This window comes from Varanus komodoensis, unplaced genomic scaffold (assembly GCF_004798865.1).
Source record: "Varanus komodoensis strain SLA01 unplaced genomic scaffold, ASM479886v1 scaffold11, whole genome shotgun sequence".
Taxonomy (NCBI): Eukaryota; Metazoa; Chordata; class Lepidosauria; order Squamata; family Varanidae; genus Varanus; species Varanus komodoensis.
In genome coordinates, this window is record NW_025335317.1 from 27,084,071 (window position 1) to 27,104,522 (window position 20,452).

General features: G+C 44.9%; 1 protein-coding gene across 8 annotated transcripts in view; it reads left to right on the forward strand.

The window, feature by feature from the left end:
• The window catches only part of CPEB3 (cytoplasmic polyadenylation element binding protein 3), a 137,590-nt gene that overhangs the window by 71,400 nt on the left and 45,738 nt on the right, over window positions 1-20,452 (forward strand). For 6 of the 8 annotated variants that reach the window (XM_044420691.1, XM_044420686.1, XM_044420690.1 and 3 more), the window contains one exon: window positions 2,724-2,747. The exons of the other annotated variants lie outside the window; for them this stretch is intronic. In XM_044420691.1, coding sequence (XP_044276626.1) covers window positions 2,724-2,747 — 24 coding nt within the window. The remainder of the gene's footprint in view (window positions 1-2,723; window positions 2,748-20,452) is intronic. 8 annotated transcript variants of the gene reach the window in all.

Here is a 20,452-nt window from a genome sequence, read left to right on the forward strand (position 1 = left end):
GTTGGTTAAATGATATATTTAAGATCATACAATCTTTGTTAACAATACCATTCCAGAGAAAATGAAGTAAACCTCCCAAATTGCATGCCCTTGGTTTTTAACAGCTATGTGAAACCTTTGAGTGTAATAATATGAAGATATAGGCTGAAATGTTATCAGGATACAGATGATACTCAGATGCAACTCTTAACAGTTTTTAGTTAGGCAATAGGGCTCACAGGACTGTCCAAATGGATTTTATTACTCCAGTTTTGTGTGATACTTGCTTCCCACTTTATTTCTGAGCTCTGCCCAGGAAGCTGATTCTTAACTTTACCCACTGCCTCAAATTAGGAAATGTGTCACCCCTCCAAAAAGTATTAGATGTGCATAACATTGGCATATGTTATATTGGCATATAACATTTGTATATAGGCAGACTTAGAAATAGTTGCTCTAATTTTAAAATAAACATGTTTCACCATAGTGATCAGGTATTGACTGTAGCTAACAGCTACAGTCTGTTCTCCAGACGCTAACTTCTAGTAAACAGCTTGCTTTCCTATTTTATGCATCTTTGTTTTGGCTGGACAGTCCTTCAGACAGGGGGCTGTCCTTTGTAAAATGCAAGACATTTACCAATTTCATGTGTTCAGCATAGCTGGTTGTGGATTATTTAAGTCACAATGAGCCATGGCACCTGTGAAAAATCAAGCCATGACTGCAATTTGTTATGTCATCTGAGCCTAGTACAGGTGGCTTGTTTGAGGATTAAAGAAGCATTGCACAATGTTAAAGCAAGTCATGAATTCTGCAAGGATTGTTTAACCCTTGGATAATCCATCCCTGTTTGGTTTTCAGATGATATAACAAGACACAGTTGTTTTCTGTGGTTGGTACACAAAATGCAGCCTACCTTAATTTATTTAAATAAGCCTTGGTGGGCTGTCTGATTTTGTGAACAGGCTCACTGATGCTCTAACTTTAAAACCCTAAATAGTTGAAACCTGAATGCCTTAAGGACTATTTCCTCCTTTATTTATATGCTCACTCCATTCTACTTCTGATGCCGTGCTCAGGTTGGCTATGTCATCAAAAGTTTTGGGAGTGAGTACAAGGAGCAGGGTCTTCTTGATTGTAGTGCCTGGAAAATCCCGCTTGGTTCCATCTTTGTTTTTCTCCACCTCACTAAAGCATGACCTTTGGCTTAGATGACTAACCACTGAGTTCATTTCCTAAGAGTTTCACTCTGCTTTTATGTTTTATTGGAGTTTTTTTTTCTTTTTCAGTTTTTATTACTTTCTCTGAATACTGTTTATTATAACCAGCATTTATTGGTTTGTTGTAAGTTGCTTCAAGTTCAGTAAAGAAAAGGGAGGGCTTAAAAAGGTCTCTAAAACGTCACCATTCAATTAGAGTACAATGCCTTGTATACATCTTTATGGTAGTAATTAGCATTCTTAAAAGTTTCTAATATCAGTGGACACTTGTATGTTTATAGCAAATCCCTCCTATTCTTATCCAGTATGTCTCTTCTAAGTTTGTAATCCATAGCTGAATCAATACATTCATCTAACATTATAAACTTAAAGCAATTAAGAAGTGTTTGGTAATCTTTGGGGCTTTTGAAAAAATATTTCAATGACATCCCCCAAATGTACCTTTACAGAGAAAAAAAAAAATCAAATTTTTTGACTTGCAGACATAAGTTATTTGTTACTTTTAGTAGAAAATATCTCACAAGTTTGTACAAAAATTGGCATGCCTCTTGTGCTGGCTTTCTAAAAGGAATTATTTGCTTGGCTCAATCCCATAAAGATGTAGGCTTAAAATCATGTCCAGTTCAGTAACTATAAGAACATACCTTTTGAAAAATTTCTCTCAGTTATTCAACCTGGCAGTGTTACCTAGTTCATGGTGATGAATACATATAGAAAATGCAGATAATTCTGGGATTAATGGTGCATGGAAGAAACAGTATTAGAAAATAAAAACCCCATCTATTTCCTGTTCTTAGTGTGGTAGGGTGTTGCAGTTCTAGGCATCTTCTGTGTCACTGCAGTGCAGAGAGGTAATATTGTGATGCTTCGTATTTGTGATGTTTAGTTGCTTAAAACAATGTATACCTAATTTGCACTAACCAATTTAACTAGTTTAGGGCTTGAGTTACCAAATGGCTTGTCTCAGGTGCCTGGCCCTATTAAATAAGTATCCTTCCACTGTTTCTTCTAATGTTTTTAATTGTTTTGAATAATCCTTGTATTCTTTAATATCATAGCTCACTTTTGATAAAGTTTGCAAAGAAAGTATTGTTTTGTTTGCATTGAGTTAACAGAAAATCACACATTCTGAATTGTATACTCAATCACTCACACATCCAGTTAAAATTTGATGTAAATAAACTTAATTGGGTGTTTTGTACATATATATTTATAAATTTAATTCTATCTCCCTAACATTCTGTAGACAGCTTTTTAAACGGTGCTGACTATATACCGATTGCTCAAGGCAGATTGTTAGAAAAATGTCAGTCTCCTCTAAATACCTATTACAAATTGATTGTTAACAAGGAAAGTGTTGATCAGATTATCTTCAGAAGTCTTTGATTGTGTAGTTTAGCTTATACTAGGACAAACTGAATTATGTGAATTAATTCACTCAAAAGATGAGTTTTCCATAAACCTATAAATAGAGTAACTATTATTATGCCAGTACCCAATATGTTTTTCTGTATTTACATGCAGCCAGGAGCTATGGACGGAGACGAGGTAAAAAAAAATCTTTTAAATGTTTATAAATATGGGTCATAGGGGCAAAAGATTAAGGCTATAAACAGCTTATTATGCTTGTGCGGTAATGGGATAACTTTTCCTTTACTACTAAAGTAGCATTAGTCATGATTCTGCTTCAGTAGCTTCTTAATTTTAAGAGCATAACAGAATGGGAAAGTAGAGATTTTGTTTGCGGCTCATAAAAACAACCAGTTTCATTCTGAACAGGACTAGTAGTTAAAAGAGAAACTGTTTTGGGTTTTTTGTTTTTTGAAGAAAATTGATCTTGAAATGTTAATTTCCATAGTAAGCAAGTAATGCTTTTTCACTATTTTTTTTACATGAGCATGCATTTTGATAAACTATGGAAATGTGTTCTTTTCAATTAAATAATTCCAAAACTATACACCTTCCTGAAAGATATACCCCAGTATGAGTGTGTGCTTGTTGCATTTGTACTGCTATGCTTCTGGGGCATTAAAACTAAAATACATGTAAAATTTGCATTGCTTGTCTCATGTATGTATGATTTATATGTTCTCCTGCAATTTAGCTTTCTAAGTACAATGGCTGAATTTGAATTGTAGTAAAAAATATTGAATCATAGTGAATTTGCTATTTATATTTAAAATTCTTATTTAATACCTGGAACCATGAATTCTTGTTTGTTTCCAGTCCATAGAATCTAAGAGTCAGTCAACTCATATACCACATTCCTTTTTAAATACATTTGTTTAAGATATTGTGTGTAATCAGTGTTCACACAGCCACTTCTCTTTAAGGTTCTAACAGACTTCACTGTTGTCACATTAAAGTTAAGAAAATGGTTTCTATTTATGTAGATACTTTATGAAGTAGAGCTTGAAATTTCCAGGAGATAAAAGTGTAGCCTTAGAAATATTCCACAGTGGGCCCATCGTTTCCAGTTCACCCCCTGCAGCTTGCTTTGAGCACGAGTGTACCTTCCTGGTTGGACGCCAACAAGCTGCCCTCCTCTGTGGAGTCTTCTCAACCAACTAAATGATCGGAGAGGAGGGCTGCTGCCTCTGCCCCCTTGGAGGGACCATCTGGGACCATGGCAGCCCTGAGTACAAGAAGCGCTGCGCCACCAGACCACCTTCCTTGGCAGCTGACTCACCCTGCATGGACCACCCATGCACACCAGTCCCAGGGGTCCTCTTATACCACACTCCTGTGCCCTTTGAGCAGAATTCTCTGGGTGGATGCTCTCGGTTGTAGCCTCGTGCCACCCCAGCACATGCCACCTCCACTGCGTGCCCTGACTTCTTTGCTGCAAGAGTCACCAGATTGCCATCTTGTGACCTCACCTCGTGGCCCACAGCAGGCATTGCTTTCCCTGCTTGCCACCCAGAACGCTGCTGCAGTGGGGCCTGCACTGTCATTCCATTCCTCCTTCCCTGACTGAGATGGCTTGTTCTCATGGTTGCCGGCATTGACGCACTCACTCAACCAATTGGACTCCTTGGACCTGCCAGCTCAGAAGACTACATGGCAGAGGAGGTGCCGTGTCGTGTTGGACGACCCCTCCTCCAGTGCTTCTTCTGAGGAACGGTCCCCTGGTCAACCACTGGCCTCCCAACACTGCCACCACTACACTGACAGCCCACATGCTCATGCGAGGCCTACCTCCCGGCAACCAGACCTCCATGTTGATTGCTCCCACCTCTGGTCCGTGGCAACAACTTGGCAACTGAGGATTGATGCCGAGCTCTCACGATGCCTCATTGCCAAGAACAGGAGGAATCACGTGTCAGCCAAGGCAGATGCCACCACTTGGAGTGTCGACTCAAGGCATCCTCTGTCACCAAGGAGTCCTATCCTACCCACCGTGCCAGCAAGGCCTAGCATCAGGGGGACAGCGACCTCTCCTCCAGCCTCGATCACTAATGCCACTGCAGACACTGAGGGGAACACTGGTGCAGGAGCTCCTTCAAGAACTTGGACAATGACCACTGGGCCTCTGCTCCTACAGAGCCCAAGGCTGACCCTGTGTACAACCTCCTGTCCTCAGACTACTCAACATTGGCCTTGTTCCCCTTGCTGCCTGCCCTACTATGCACAACCCAACAGTCTTGGAGAACTCCTGTGGCTCTTGGGAAACTCCTGCTCTCTGTGTCACAAAGGATTGACCTCCGTATATAAGATTTCAGAGAAAATATTCTCTTTTCTGTACCAGCACCATAAGCCTAAATTAGTCATACTGGAGTCTATGCAAGGGACCTCCCAGAGGGACCACTCCAAGCCTGTGGACAAGGAAGGGTGCCATTTGGATGGCCTAGCAAAAAAGGGCTATCTGGCCTCTTCCCTGGGCATAAACATCTCCAGCTACAAGGCTTTCATGTCTAGGTAACAGCTCTTCCTTTGGGAAAAGCTGGGGGTTATGGCAGAGTACCTCCTGACCCACCTCTGTGATGCTGCCAAATTGATCCAATCTGAAGCTGTTAAACTGTCCAGGTACTAGATGGAGTCGTCTGGACATCAGGTAGATTGTCATAGCAAAGGTATGCTGTCATTTGTGGCAGTCTGCTGTCGCACCTGGTTGCAGTCAACAGGCTTCCCTCAGGACTTGCCTTTTGACTCTGAGGTCCTGTTCAATGCCCATACAGATGAGAGTGTGAACTCCCTGCACTACTGCTAGGCGCATGGGCTTCATACTGCAGCCCCACTCCTGCAAGTGGCAGGGCCCCCCCCCCAGCTGCTGCTTCTTCCCAGACTGGCCTCCCCCGCAACCCTGGATGAGGCAGCCCCTCCAAAAGGTTTGATACTCAGCCTTGCCCGTGGCTCCTGCCCAGGCACCAAGATGCCAGGCACAGGCTCTAAGAACTAAGTCGAGGCAGCCCACCCCCCTGCCCCCCTCCACCTCTGACTCTTGAGTCCTCTTCATAATGTGCTCTGATTGCAGAATTGATTACACCCTCCCTCCACGGGGATGCATCAGGACCACCTTTCCCTCACCTGCCCTAGTGAGGCCGAGGTAGAGAGCCTTTTGTCTAAAAATGTGTCTTTTGAATGTGTCTCATTGGACCTCTCACAATATTTGTACTCTCGATACTTCACTCTCCCCAAAAGAGACGGAAGCTTCAGGCCAATATTAGACCTATAGGCCATCAGCAAGTTCATCACCCCACCCCCTCAGAAGTTCAGGATGACCACCCTCCAGGGCATCTTCCTGCTCCTTAGGCAAGGTGACTCCTTAGGCAAGGTGACCATTGAACTTAAGGATGCATACTTCCACATTTCTATCCCCCCGGCCTATAAGTACTTCCTCCACTTCCAAATTGGCCAGGAGATCTTCCAATTCTCTGTCCTCTCCTTTGGACTGGCCACTGCTCCCTGCATCTTCACCAAATGCATGGCAGTGGTATGTGCGTACCTCAGGCTTCAGGGAATCCATGACTTCCCTTACCTAGATGACTGGCTCCTAGCTGCTCCTTCTATGGACAACCTGTTCAAAGGGCTACAACCCACACATGACCTCCTAAGGGACCTTGGCCTCATGATCAATTACGATAAATCTGTTCTTTCCCCCACACAATCCTCTTAATAGGGGCTTGCCTGGACTCCATTCCCATCATTGTTTTCCTCCCTCTACCACAGGCAGAGACCCTGGCCCAGCTGGCTACATCCATCAGGACCACTCCATCCTCCACTGCACACACCAGAGGTTTCTAGGCCTCACGGACACCACGGTGTTTGTGCTGCATCTTGCACACCTCAGAATGAGACACCTTCAGCTCTAGTTCATAGAAGCCTTCGTAGTGGACGAAGGCCACCACCCTGTTCCCCCCTTCCCATGGGTCAGGCACTCCCTCTGCTGGTGGGGCATCACGGACAATCTAACCATGGGGGTCCCCTTCTCCACCCCGGGACCCTCTGCCACAGTCACAATTGATGCCTCCCACTCAGGGTGGGGTGCCCACTGCGCAGACATGCACACACAGGGCTTCTAGGACAGGCATGCTTCTCACCTCCACATCAACCTGCTAGAGATGCTAGCAGTGAAGAAGGTGTTCACCTCCTTCCAGGATTCCCTCCATGGATGACATGGTCAGGTGGGCACAGACAATACCACTGTCATGTATTACCTGAACAAACAGGGTGGGACCCACTTGACCCTACTCACCACACTAGTAGTTGTCCCTCTCCTTGAAGCAGTTCCAAATGTCATCACCATCTCCACTATCCATATCGCAGGGCACCTCAACTCCCTGGCAGACTCCCTGGGCCGCAACACCACCCCACATGAGTGGGAACTACATCCTGAGATATTTCCACAGAGATGGACCTTTTTGCCTCTTCCCCACAACACCAAATGCGACCATGTGTGTTCATGGGCAGGCTGAAGGGCTTCCTCCCGGGGGGGGGGGGGGGTGCCTTATTTATTTATTTATTTATTTATTTAGGGTACTTCTATGCCACCCCATTCGCCGAAGCCTCGGGGCGGCTCCCAAATCATAAATAAATAGAATTCAATAAAACAATATAAATTAACAATATAAATTAAGTCACCCTGGCCAAAGAATAAAATGAATAAATAATATTAACAATTAAAATAACATTTGAATAAAAAGGTCTTTGCCTGGCGCTGAAAAACAAATAATGATGGCGCCAGGCGGACCTCTCTGGGGAGCGCATTCCATAGATTGGGCACCACCACAGAGAAAGCCCTCCTCTGAGTACTTACCCTCCTAATTTCCTTCATGGAGGGTTCCCGGAGAAGGGCTTCTCCCGCTGATCTCAAGGGGCGGGCGGGCATATATGGACGTAAGCACTCCTTCAGGTAATCAGGACCCAAGCCGTTAAGGGCTTTATAGGTCATCACCAACACCTTGAATTGGGCCCGGACTTCAATGGGAAGTCAGTGAAGCTGACGGAGGACTGGAGTCATGTGAACATAACGCCCAGTCCCCATCAGCAGCCTGGCAGCTCTATTTTGAACCAATTGAAGTATCCGGACCGTCTTCAAGGGCAGCCCCACATAGAGCGCGTTAAAGAAGTCAAGTCGGGAAGTCACCAATGCATATGTCACTGTCGCCAGGCAGTCGTTCTCCAGGTAGGAGTGGAGCTGATGGATCAGCCGAAGCTGAAAGAAAGTGCTCCTCGCCACCGCTCTGGGTCGAGGAGCACTCCCAAGCTGCGGACCTTGTCCCTCAGAGGGAGTGCAACCCCATTCAGGACTAGGTTCAATTCACCCTCCCCGAAGCCCGATCCGCCAACCAACAGGACCTCTGTCTTGTCTGGATTGAGCTTCAGTTTATTGGCCCTCATCCAGCCCATTACCTCGGCCAGGCACCAGTTCAGTACAGCCACTGCCTCACCTGGATTGGTGGAAAACGAGAGGTAGAGCTGGGTATCATCAGCGTACTGATGATTCTGCAGCCCACACCTCCTGATGACCTCTCCCAGCAGTTTCATGTAGACGTTAAACAGCAAAGGGGACAAAATGGGTCCCTGCGGTACTCCATGGCATAGCTGCCATGGTGCAGAGCCATAGTCCCCCAGCACCACCTTCTGGAATCGGCCATTGAGATAGGAGTGAAACCACTGCAAAGCAGTGCCTCCAACCCCCAATCCTGCTAGCCTATCCAGAAGGATACCATGGTCGATGGTATCGAAAGCCGCTGAGAGGTTCAGAAGAACCAACAGGGACGCACTCCCCCTGTTCTACCTGCACAGATCATCGTACAGGGCGACCAAGGCAGATTCAGTACCGTACCCAGGTCTGATGCCGGACTGAAATGGGTCCAGATAATCAGTTTCATCCAAGAGTGCTTGGAGTTGTCCCGCCACCACCTGCTCCAATACCTTGCCCAGAAACGGGATGTTGGCCACTGGTCTATAATTAGTGGCCATCTCTAGATCCAGTGACGCTTTCTTCAGGACTGGTCAGACTACCGCCTCCTTTAAAGGGGCAAGTACCCGACCCCCCCTCAGAGAAGCGTTAACCACTTCCCAGATCCCAATCCGGTGCTTGGCGTTGTTTATTAACCAAGATAGGCAAGGGTCCAATAGGCAAATGGTGGGACATACTCGTCCAAGCACCTTGTCCACATCATCAGGCCACAATAACTGAAATTCATCCATTAATTTTGGACCAGGCGGCAACATTGGTATCTCCCCAGAAGCCTCTGAATCACTAGTAGAGTCTAGCTCATGATGAATCTGAGCGATTTTCTCCCTGAAATGCTTGGCAAAGTCGTCAGAGCGGGCTTTCAAGGGTGGAACCAGATCTTTCTTAGGGCCAGGACGGACCAGCCCTTGTACCACCTGAAAAAGCTCCACCGGATGGCATTTTGAGGAGGCAATGGAAACGGAGAAGAATTTCTTTTTCGCTGCCCTCACCGCCACAGCATAGGCCCGATAATGGGTTCTTAAGTGTGTTTGGTCAGATACATCCCGTGATCTCCTCCACCTACTCTCTAGCCGTCTCCCGGCCTGCTTCATCGCCCGCAATTCAGATGTATACCAAGGGGAAGAGTGGGCTCTGCCTGGCGGGAGAGGATGCTTAGGAGCGATCATGTCAACAGCCCTAGTCATCTCTCCATTCCATAGTTCAACCAGAGCCTCGACAGGAGCACCAGTCTTGTCAGCCGGAAACTCCCCCAGGGCCTTCAGGAATCCGTCCAGATCCATCCGGCTCCGGGGGCGGACCCACACAATTGGGTCCACACCCTTACAGAGGGAAAGGCCGTTCTCGAGCACAAACCTCACCAGGAAGTGATCTGACCATGACAGGGGTGTCAGACATAAATTCCTCACCCTCAGACCACCCTCTTCCTGCCCCATTGAGAAAACCAGGTCCAGAGTGTGTCCACGTTCATGGGTTGGGCCTGTGGCATGTTGGAGACCATGAAGTCCTGAGCCGCCCCGGTCAGACCAGTCTCAGCATGGAGATTGAAGTCCCCCAGGACCAACATCCTGGGGGTCCTCAACACCAGGTCCGAGACAATCTCTGTCAGCTCAGGCAGGGAGACTGTTGGGCAGAAGGGTGCACGGTACACCCACAGAATCCCCAATCTGTCTCGTTCGCCCAACACCAAGTAGAGGCACTCCAGCCCTGGTCTCGAAGGGACTGGAAGTCCCGTGAGGGAGATGGAGGCTCGGTAAACCAAAGTGACCCCCCCTCCCCTCCACTCCAGGCATGGACGGTGCTGAACCAGATACCTGGGTGGGCATATTTGAGAGAGGGCGACATCCCCCCCTCTCCCGCCCAGGTCTCTGTTATGCAAGCCAGGTCGGCCCCCTCATCCACAATCAAGTCATGGATGAGGGAAGATTTATTGTGGACCAACCTAGCATTAAGCAGCAGCACCGTCAGGCCCGAGGGGCAGTTGACAAGACTATCTGGAACCCTCTGGCTGGGGGTAGACCCAGAAGGAGGGACAGGTGTCAGCCATCTGTCCCTCCTTCTTCTACGTGGACACATTAAGCCCCCACCGCTGTAACGTCCATTGCCCGTGACCACCCCAATGGCGGCGCCCACGCGCTCCCCAGGAAACTCAACTGTCGACATGGCCAGGGATGACTCCATAAAAAAAAAATTAAAATACAGTAAAACTTTAAAACAGTAAAAACTCCCCATCTATCCCCCCGATACAAAATTCCACCCACCGACCTAGCCCCCTGCCAGGCCAGCCCCGCACGGCCATGAACAGCCACAAATGGCAGTGACTGCCCTTTGGCGTCACCCTTCGGTCGCCGGCCCCAGGCCACGTCTGGCGGGTAAAGCCAGTGCCCACCCGCGCGCCCCGCCCCAATCCGGCGTTGGTCTCACCGACGCCGGTGGGGGGGGGGAGCAGAGAGGGGCGTGGAAACCCGCCAGGCAGTGAGATGGCGGCGCCCTCCTTCGCACCGTCGACGGCGGCCCTGGCATGGCCCTGGCGTCCTCCGTCCCCGGGGTGCCTTCCTCCTTCGTTGGGAGGAGGTGCTGTTCTATGCCTTCCCTGTAATCCTGCCGATCACCAGGGTGTTGTCCAAGATTCAGAGGGATAGGACAGACTGCATTCTCATTACCTCTTGGTGGCCCCGACAGTCATGGTTCGCCCTTCTCCTCCACCTCTCCACTGGAAATCACATCAGGCTGCCACAATGCTACAACCTCCTGTCCCAGGACGGTGGCTGAGAACTTCACCTGGACATCAGGATTCTGTGCCTGACGGCCTGGAGGATCCCCAGCTGACAGACTCATATCACTCTCTGCCACCTGCAGTAGCAGACATACTCTGGGCTGCCCTGAAGCCCTCTACCCACAGATCCTACCTGGCGAAGTGGAAGGCCTTCAAGACTTTTGCTACTGCTCAGGGTCTTGACCTTGTCCACACTCCTATTGACCACATCCTGTCCTACCTTCAGACCCAATTCGGTGCCGGACTCTCCCCCTCAACCTCATGTCCATTTCTCACTTGCACTTACCAGTCCAGGTTACTTCAGTCTTCACATGTTTCTTGTTGCACCACTTCCTCTTGGGCCTCCAGAACCCTGCTCCACTGGTATGATCCTGCACCCCCACATGGAGCCTCTCTGCTGTCTTACAGACCCTCACAAGGGAACCCTTCAAACTCATGGGGACAGCCGACCTACGCCTGCTGTCATGGAAGAAAGAATTCCTCGTGGCCATCAGGTTGGTGCACCATGCCATTGAGCTGACGGCACTACAGGTTGATGCACCTTTCCTCATGTTCTACAGAGACAAGGCCATCCTACAACTGGACACAAACTTGACACCCAAGCTCACTTTCCATGTCAACAAGGACATCTTCCTTCCAGCCTCCTTTCACAACCCCTCCATCCCAATAGAGACCACGCTCCACCTCAACATTCGCAGAACCCTCACCTTCTACAAATCCTGGACCTAGCAGATACGCCGCTCTACTTGGCTGTTCTGTGCTATGAGGGGCCAAGGAAAGGAGAGCCTGTCTCAACCCAGAGACTTTTCTTGTGCTTCCAGGATTTACTTCATTATTTAACTTCAACATTTTTTGTTCAGATCTTTGAATTTAGTATATTCTCTGTGCTTACCATTTTTCCTTAACCATTCTTTACTTCATTGTCCAATTTGAATTACATTAAAGTTAAATTTTCCCCGTTACCACCTTTATTTTTTCTTTATTATTTATTTTCTCTAACCAGTCTTTTTAACTTAATAGTTTGTTCTTCAATACTTTCCCTAAACTTCCTCTCAAATTTTCTGGTAATCCTTCTAATTCTATATGTCATGAGCTAGGCGTTCCCTTCCAAGCAAGACGGTCTCTCTTCTTGTAACTTCTTGTAAGTGCCTTTATTCTACACAAAAGACTCTGAGCTTTCACAAACCTCTAAAAGGGATGTTGAACCTTCTCTGCCCCCCTTTACCCAAAGCTTTGCTTATGGACCCTTCAGAGCCTGTCTGGAAGGAGGGGTGCTGTGGACTGGGCACGTCTGCGCTCTGCACTCTGAGCCCCCTAATTTGGCCAGCCTGCCGCTGTGATGACAGACCCTCAGATCCACATCCTCAGGAGGCTGACGTTCTCCATCCGAGAGACTACCCTTTTCCAAATCTCCTCCCTCCTGTCTTCCTTCTGCTTCATTCCCACAGGTGGGGAGACTGGGCCCCATGGGTGTCCTTGAGCTACTTTCATTCAGAGCAGGCTCAGACCGATACTAAGAGGCTGAGTCTGCAGGTGCAGGCCTGTCTGTTGCAACAACAATTCAGTTACCAGAGTTTGAGGCCTGAGCCTTGTCTAGTTCAACCAGCACCACATCATCCTCAGAGTCTCATCTATCAGTCCCACCACACCAAAACAGGCTGCTTCTTGTGCGTGCCTGGGAATCTTGCCAGAGCATACACACATGACACTATAATTGGATATAATGGCAAAATTGATGGCAAAAAATGTTTCCCTATACTTATTGCAAATTTGTACCATATTCTTAAGAAAAGGGGTTTCTATCTTTTTAATAATATTCTTATTATCTTGTTTTTAAAAAATTGACAAGGATCCCTGAACTTGTTGAAATTCTAGTTTTACCCATATTACTTTTTCAGGTTGCAGTATATCTGGTATATGCCTCATTTGATTTGCCAGATAATATAACTCTATATTAAGAATACCTAAGCCTCCTTTTGTGTGACTTATACCATCTTTTTAAAATTAATCCTTGCTTTTTTATCCCTGTTAAAAAGGGGATTTATTAATCATACTTTGCCATTCTTTCAAATATTTTTGTATTATCTTAATTGTTAACATAAGCAAAAATATGTTAGGTAAAATTTTCATTTTAAATATTGCTATTTTGTTTGCCTAGCATAAGATGACTACTGCTTTAGAGGGCAACATGCTGGTCTTTGGTTATCTCTGAAATCAGATTGATGTGGAGCATTCTCATTATTGATGCTCTAAAACTCTGCTTCCTACATGACAGTTTGAAGCTCTTAGAATGGAGATATTGACACCCTGAAGACCTATGATGGCTGCAATACTTAGAATAAAAATATTCTAAGAGCCCTTAGCATCAAATGGTCTGTTTCCTTGTGGGGAAAGTTTCAGTTTTCTCTGCTAAAAGATGAGAGACGTTGACTGAAAAAAAATACCATAAAGGAAACACAAAATGAACTTGTTCATGTGCCCCAAAGGAGTTGTGACTATTATCCATTTCTTCATGCCACAAAAACAATTTAATAACAAGACAGGCAAGTCTGGCAGTTGATAATACAGGAATAAAGGGCTATAGTTCAGATCACAGGGGTAAACTCTCCTGGCTCTCAGATGTGAACTTAAGCACTAGGATATGTTTAATAGCATCTCTTCTATAGCAGTTGACCTGTCGATAAGACCAACAACTAGACCGAAGAGTTTGGTTAGAACTTGAATACCATGAGCAATCTGAAGTCTGTTTTTCTTCTAAGGTAGCCACTTCCACTAACAAAATGTTAGTTCTGCACCTATGTGAATGTGGACTGGGAGTCATTGGAGAGTTTATTTCTCTTTAGGAAGGACCAATAATTTCTTCTTATGTATGCCTGTGATCCCATTAATAATGAGAGCAAATTCAAGTATAAGGCAGGAAGACATGACATGATTCTTGTACTTCCAAGACAGATGTGTCTGTTTCTGTTCTTTTCATACAATTATTACACTTGCTGGAGGCTTCAAGCCTTTCCTCTGATAAACATTTTTCACCCCAGTGCCCTCAATCTAAAGCTGATGGTTTAGTGTATCTAATTTTAGTTTGCTTCCCAAACAGAATACAGTTGTTGCCAAACCACAGGCATCTTATTCAACTAAACGATCTCATTTTACAGGAGTTTTGGGTTGCCTATTGTTTGATGTCCTAAGGTTCCTGACTGTACTTCAAAAAGATGGACTAGTGTTTTCTCTGGTCCAAGTTTCTTTCATGACCATTTTAATCATTCCTATTGATAATTGTACAGGGTCTTTCCCCACACCTTTCAGTGAAAGAATTCATGAAGAGGTTGTTAAACTTCTATCCTACTGTCTGAGTCCTGTGCTGTTTTGGAGTCTCTCACTGATTCTCAAGCTGTTAAGTTTGAAGCCCTTTAAAGAGCTGAGTACTTGTGACCTTTGGCTGTGTATGTTCAAGGTGGCCTTTCTCATTGTTGCTGTATCTGAAAATAGATCTAGTGAACTCTGTGCTCTTTGTTCCAGACTGTGTTAAATCATTTTGCATAGGAACAGGGTGCAGGTCAAGCTAGACAGTTTATTTGTGCCGATGGTACCTGCCAGTTTGAACTATGCCTTATTGCCCTTTCTGTGTTCTATTTGAACCCTTTAATCAAGCCTCAAGTGTTTGCTGTTTGTGTTGGATGTAAGGCAAACCTTCACCTCATACACTGGTGGAACTACAGGAATCCAGCTTGATCCTAGTTCCTTTATCACCAGTGAGAGTTCTCAAGAGGGTCAGCAGGTGTTGACATTATTTTTTAATGTATTGGATTTCATCCACCATGAAACTTGCTGATTCCTTCTGGAATCCATGTACAAATGAGAGAGGCTGTTGCTTCATTCATTACATTCCTCAGGACTCTCCCCATTTCTGAACTTAACCATTTTACTCTCTGGTCCCCGTCCTTGACATTCAGGAGGCACTGTGTTCTTGTATGTTCATGCTTGAGTATATGCATTATTTGGACAGTAAACTTGGTGGTTGCTTGAAGCCACTTGTACCTTCAAATAGGTTAGTTTGCTATTCTCCCATATGTGGGTTTACATGAAGATAATGAGAAATAAAAACAGGTAGTTTATCTGTAACTGTGTTCTTTTCGGTAATTATCTCTTCAGTCATAACTTGCCTTCCTTCCCTGCTGCAGATGCTTCTAATATGTTCTGTTGCACTAGCAGAGGTTACTGCAGCAAATTGATAAGAAACTAAGAAAGATGGTTAGACTGCTTTGACTGTATCACTTAGCATTAGAACATTTTGAACTTTGCTCTGCTCAGGCAGAGGACTGTGTATAATTGTACAGATGGTCGCTTGAAGTACCATCGAAGGTAGTAATCTGATTTTAGTCAAATGTATTTGCACTGAAGACTCATGAATTAACATTCTATGTCAAATGCTGTAGAATTTTTCAAAAGATGGAATCTAATTGCCACTGGAGAAGGAAATGGTAACCCACACCAGTATCTTTGCCATGAAACCCCATGGACAGTACCAAAAGGCAAAAAGATATGGCACCTGAAGATGAGCACCTCAGGTCAGAAGGTGTCCAATATGCTACTGGGGAAGAGCAGAGGGCTAGTACTAGCAGCACCAGAAAGAATGAAGCGACTGGGTCAAAGCCGGAAGGACACTCAGTTGCCGATGTATCTGGTGGTGAAAGGAGAGTCCGATGCTGTAAAGATCTATACTCCATAGGAACCTGGAACGTAAGATCCATGAATCAAGTCAAGCTGGACATGGTCAAACAAGAGATGACAAGACTGAACATCGCCATCTTAGGAATCAGTGAACTAAAATGAACAGGAATGGGTGAATTTAACACAGATGACCATCAGGTATACTACTGCAGGCAAGAATCCCTCAGAAGAAATGGAGTAGCCTTCATAGTCAATAAAAGAGTAGGAAAAACAGTACTGGGATATAATTTCCAAAATGAGAGGTCATTGAGGCCCCATCAGTAAGGGTGTTCAAAGATAGGCTGGACATGCAAAAGGTGGGCACGTCGTGAGTGGAGCCGGCTGGAGCCAGGGATCAGACTAGATGGCCCGGGAGGCCCCTTCTGACTTGCTCTGTTTCTATGTTTCTATGACAGAATGATCTCAGGCAAACCATTCAACATCACAGAAGTCCACATCTATACCCCAAACACTGGTGCTGAACAGGCTGAAGTTGACCTGTTCTGTGAAGGCCTGCAACACCTTCTAGAATTAACACCAAAAAATGATGTCCTTATCATCATGGGGGATTGGAATGCTAAAGTAGGAAGCCAAAAGATAACTGGAATAACAGGCAAGTTTGGCCTTGGAGTACAAAATGAAGCAGGGCACAAGCTGGTAGAATTTTGTCAAAAGAATACAATGGTCATAGCAAACACTCATTTCCAACAGTGCAAGAGACGACTCTACACATGGACATCACCAGACGGTCAACACAGAAATCAGATTGACTATGTGCTCTGCAGCCAAAGGTGGAGAAGCTCTATACAGTCAGTAAAAACGAGACCAGGAGCTGACTGTGGCTCAGATCATGAGCTTCTTGTGTTGCAAAATTTAGGCTTAAATTGAAGAAAGTAGGGAAAAGTACTGGGCCAATCAGGTATGACCTAAATCCTATCACTGATGAATATACAGTAGAGGTGACTAATGGATTTAAGGAATTAGATCTGATAGACAGAGTGCCTGAAGAACTATGGATGGAGGTTCGCAACATTGTACAAGAGGTAGCAACTAAAACCATCCCAAAGAAAAAGAAATGCAAGAAAGCAAAATGGCTGTCTGAGGAAGCTTTACAAATAGCTGAGGAAAGGAGGGAAGCAAAAGGCAAGGGAGAAAGAGAAAGATACACCCAATTGAGTGCAGAATTCCAGAGAATAGCTAGAAGAGATAAGAATGCCTTCTTAAATGAACAGTGCAAAGAAACAGAAGGAAACAATAGAATAGGGAGGACCAGAGATCTCTTCAAGAAAATTGGAGATATGAAGGGAACGTTTCATGCAAAGATGGGCATGATAAAGGACCAAAATGGCAGGGACCTAACAGAGGCAGAAGCGATTAAGAAGAGGTGGCAAGATTACATAGAAGAACTATACAAGAAAGAGCTTAAGGTCCCTGATAACCATGATGGGGTGGTCACTGACCTTGAGCCAGACATCCTGGAATGTGAAGTCAAATGGGCTTTAGGAAGTCTGAGCAACAACAAAGCTAGTGGAGGTGACAGTATTCCAGCTGAGCTATTCAAAATCTTAAATGACGATGCAGTACAAGTGCTACACTCAATATGCCAGCAAACTTGGAAGACTCAACAGTGGCCACAGGATTGGAAAAGGTCAGTTTACATTCCGATCCCAAACAGGGGCAATGCCAAAGAATGTTCCAACTACCATACCATTGCACTCATTTTCACATGCTAGCAAAGTTATGCTCAAAATCCTACAAGCTAGACTCCAGCAGTATGTGGACCGAGAACAAATTGTGGCAAATTCTTAAAGAGATGGGAGGACCAGACCATCTTATTTGTCTCTTGAGAAACCTATATGTGGGTCAAGAAGCAACAGTGAGAACTGGACACAGAACCACTGATTGGTTCAAAACTGAGAAAGGAGTTTGGCAAGGTTGTATACTGTCGCCCTGCCTACTTAACTTATGCAGAGCACATCATGAGAAAGGCGGGGCTAGATGAATCATAACTTGGAATTAAGATTGCCAGGAGAAATATCAGCAACCTCAGATACGCAGATTCTAATGGCAGAAAGTGAAGAGGATCTAAAGAGCCTCCTGATGCGGGTGAAGGAGGAGAGTGCAAAAGTTGGCTTGAAACTCAACATTAAGAAAACTAAGATCATGGCATCCGGTCCTCTCACTTCCTGGCAAATAGATGGGGAAGAAATGGCGGTAGTGACAGATTTTATTGTACTGGGCTCCAGGATCACCACAGATGGGGATTGCAGCCAAGAAATTAAAAGACGCTTGCTTCTGAGGAGGAGAGCTATGGCAAATCTAGACAGCATACTAAAGAGCAGAGACATCACCCTGCCAACAAAAGTGTGTATAGTCAAGGCTATGGTTTTCCCAGTTGCAATGTATGGCTATGAAAGTTGGACCATAAGGAAGGTTGAGCGCTGAAGAATTGATGCCTTTGAATTGTGGTGCTGGAGAAGACTCCTGCGATCAACTGGTCAGTCCTAGAGGAGATCAACCCTGACTGCTTTTAGAAGGCCAGATACTGAAGATGAAACTCAAATACATTGGCCACTTAATGAGAAGGAAGGACTCATTGGAGAAGAGCCTAATGCTGGGAACAATAGATGGTAAAAGAAGGGGACTGCAGAGAATGAGGTGGTTAGATGGAGACACTGAAGCAGTCAGCGTGAGCTTAAGGGGACTCTGGGGGATGGTAGAGGACAGGAAGGCCTGGAAGAATGTTGTTCGTGGGGTGGCGATGGGTCAGACATGACTTCGCAACTAACAGCAGAACAACAAATTGCCATTTTTCTTGGGTGAGGTTTTTGGTTAGACGAGGAGGTAGTTTTTTCTTTTTTCATTAATAAGATTTTATTTTTCCTCTATGGTAACTTCTGTTTTGTATATACATTAAACCAGGGCTTTTTTTGTCATAGAACACACGGAAACGGTGTTCCAACACCTTTTTCTGACGGATTTTTTCATGTGATTTTGAATCGCCCTGTCGGGCGTAGTAGGTCAGTGGCAAAATCATTAAAATAGTGCATGCGGGCTGCTTGTGTGTCCGCGCTGGTTGTGATGGCGCTGCTCGGCTTTTGACACTTCTTGGCTTGTGATTGGTCGTGTGGTCATGCACTGAGTGCTTACTGCGGGTGGCGACCATTATGTTTCATTACACAGTGTTGGTGTGTGTAGAGTGACTGGCACGTGCCAAAGGTAAATAATTTCTTTATTTTAAAAAAAGTTGGTGAATTGAAATTTTTTTTAATTTTTAGTGTAAAAGTGTGACCCCAAATTTAAAAATGAAAAAAATTACTAATTACCTCTCAACCACTGGTCCTGCTAATAAAAGACCCTAAAAAATCCCTAAATAAAAGATTAATAAGATGTGAGTTCCTGCACCTCTTTTTTTTTTTTTTTTTTTTAAAAAAAAAGCACTGCATTATACAATGTGTTTCATATGTGAAAGGAAAACATGGGAAGTATATTCAAATTGTCTGTATGATAATCCTACCTCTGTTTGCATTGGGTCTCCTGTTTTAAGTCTTAATTTGAAACTTACTGTGAATTTTGGCTTCAGATCTTGGGTTAAACAGGAATCTTGCTTAGGTTCAGTGACACTGCTTACATTCTGTGGGACCATGTCATGCTACTTAGTTGGAATGTGCAGCTGCAATAATAGCCAACCCAATCATATGAATTTATTTATTTGATTACTATACTACCTGTTAACTAAAGGAGTTCTCTGGGTGGTTCACAAAATAAAAGGACACAAACAAACACAATATACTACAACAAAACAATTGAATAGCAACAGTGAGTCCCACGACAGATGCATTCCAGTTAGCCCAAGGGTATTGCAGCAGTAAATCCAGCAACATGCAACACAAACAAAACAAAATGATTTTTATAAAAAAGATTTAAAAATATTTAACTGTTAAAAGATTGGGTGAATAAAAAGATTTATCTGGTTCCAAAAAAAGAGAACGAGTGAGACCCAGGCACACCTCCTTGGGGAGCTAATCCCTCAGGCATGGCACCACAGTGAAAAGTCCCTATGGCTAGTAGCTATTCTTTTTATTTCCTTTAGAGGTGGCTCTCTGAAAAGGAGCTTCGATGATGACCTCAGGATCTGGGTATGATTATATGTGAAGAGGTATTCCTTTGGATAACCTGGCCTCAAGCCATTTCAGGCTTTAGATATTAATGTGGGAACTTTGAATTGTGCCTTGACTTCGATTGGTAACCAGTGGAGTTGAGAAAGAACTTGTGTAATATGTTCATATTGGTCAGTTCCCTGTTAGTAGCCTTGCTGCTCTATTTTGAACCAATTGAAGTTTCCAGACTCTTCAAAGGAAGTGCCACATAGCGTGCATTACAATAATCTAAGCAAGAGGTTACCAGAGCAGGGATCATTGTTGCCAGGCTCAACCTGTCCAGATAGGAATGTAGTTAAGTCAGCCTGAGCTAATAGAAGGGCTCTGAACCACTGAATCAACCTGTGACTCTAGTAACAGTTCAGGATCCAGGAGCACCCCCCAAACTACAAACCCTGTCCTTTAGGGAGAGTTCAACCACATCCAGGACAGATTTCCACCCACCAACAGCATCTCCATCTTATCTGGATGAAGACTCAGTTTATTAGCCCTCATCCAATCCATTACCAAGCCCAGACACCAATTCAGAATGACCACTTGCAATGGAAAGCCATCAGGGATTCCCCAGCCACCTGGGCACATTCCTGTTCAGAATCTCCCTGGTCCTAGAACTCTGGACCGGCCACTGGATTCAGCACATGACAAATACAAACTTGGGAAACAAAACAAATTTATTAAAAGGTTA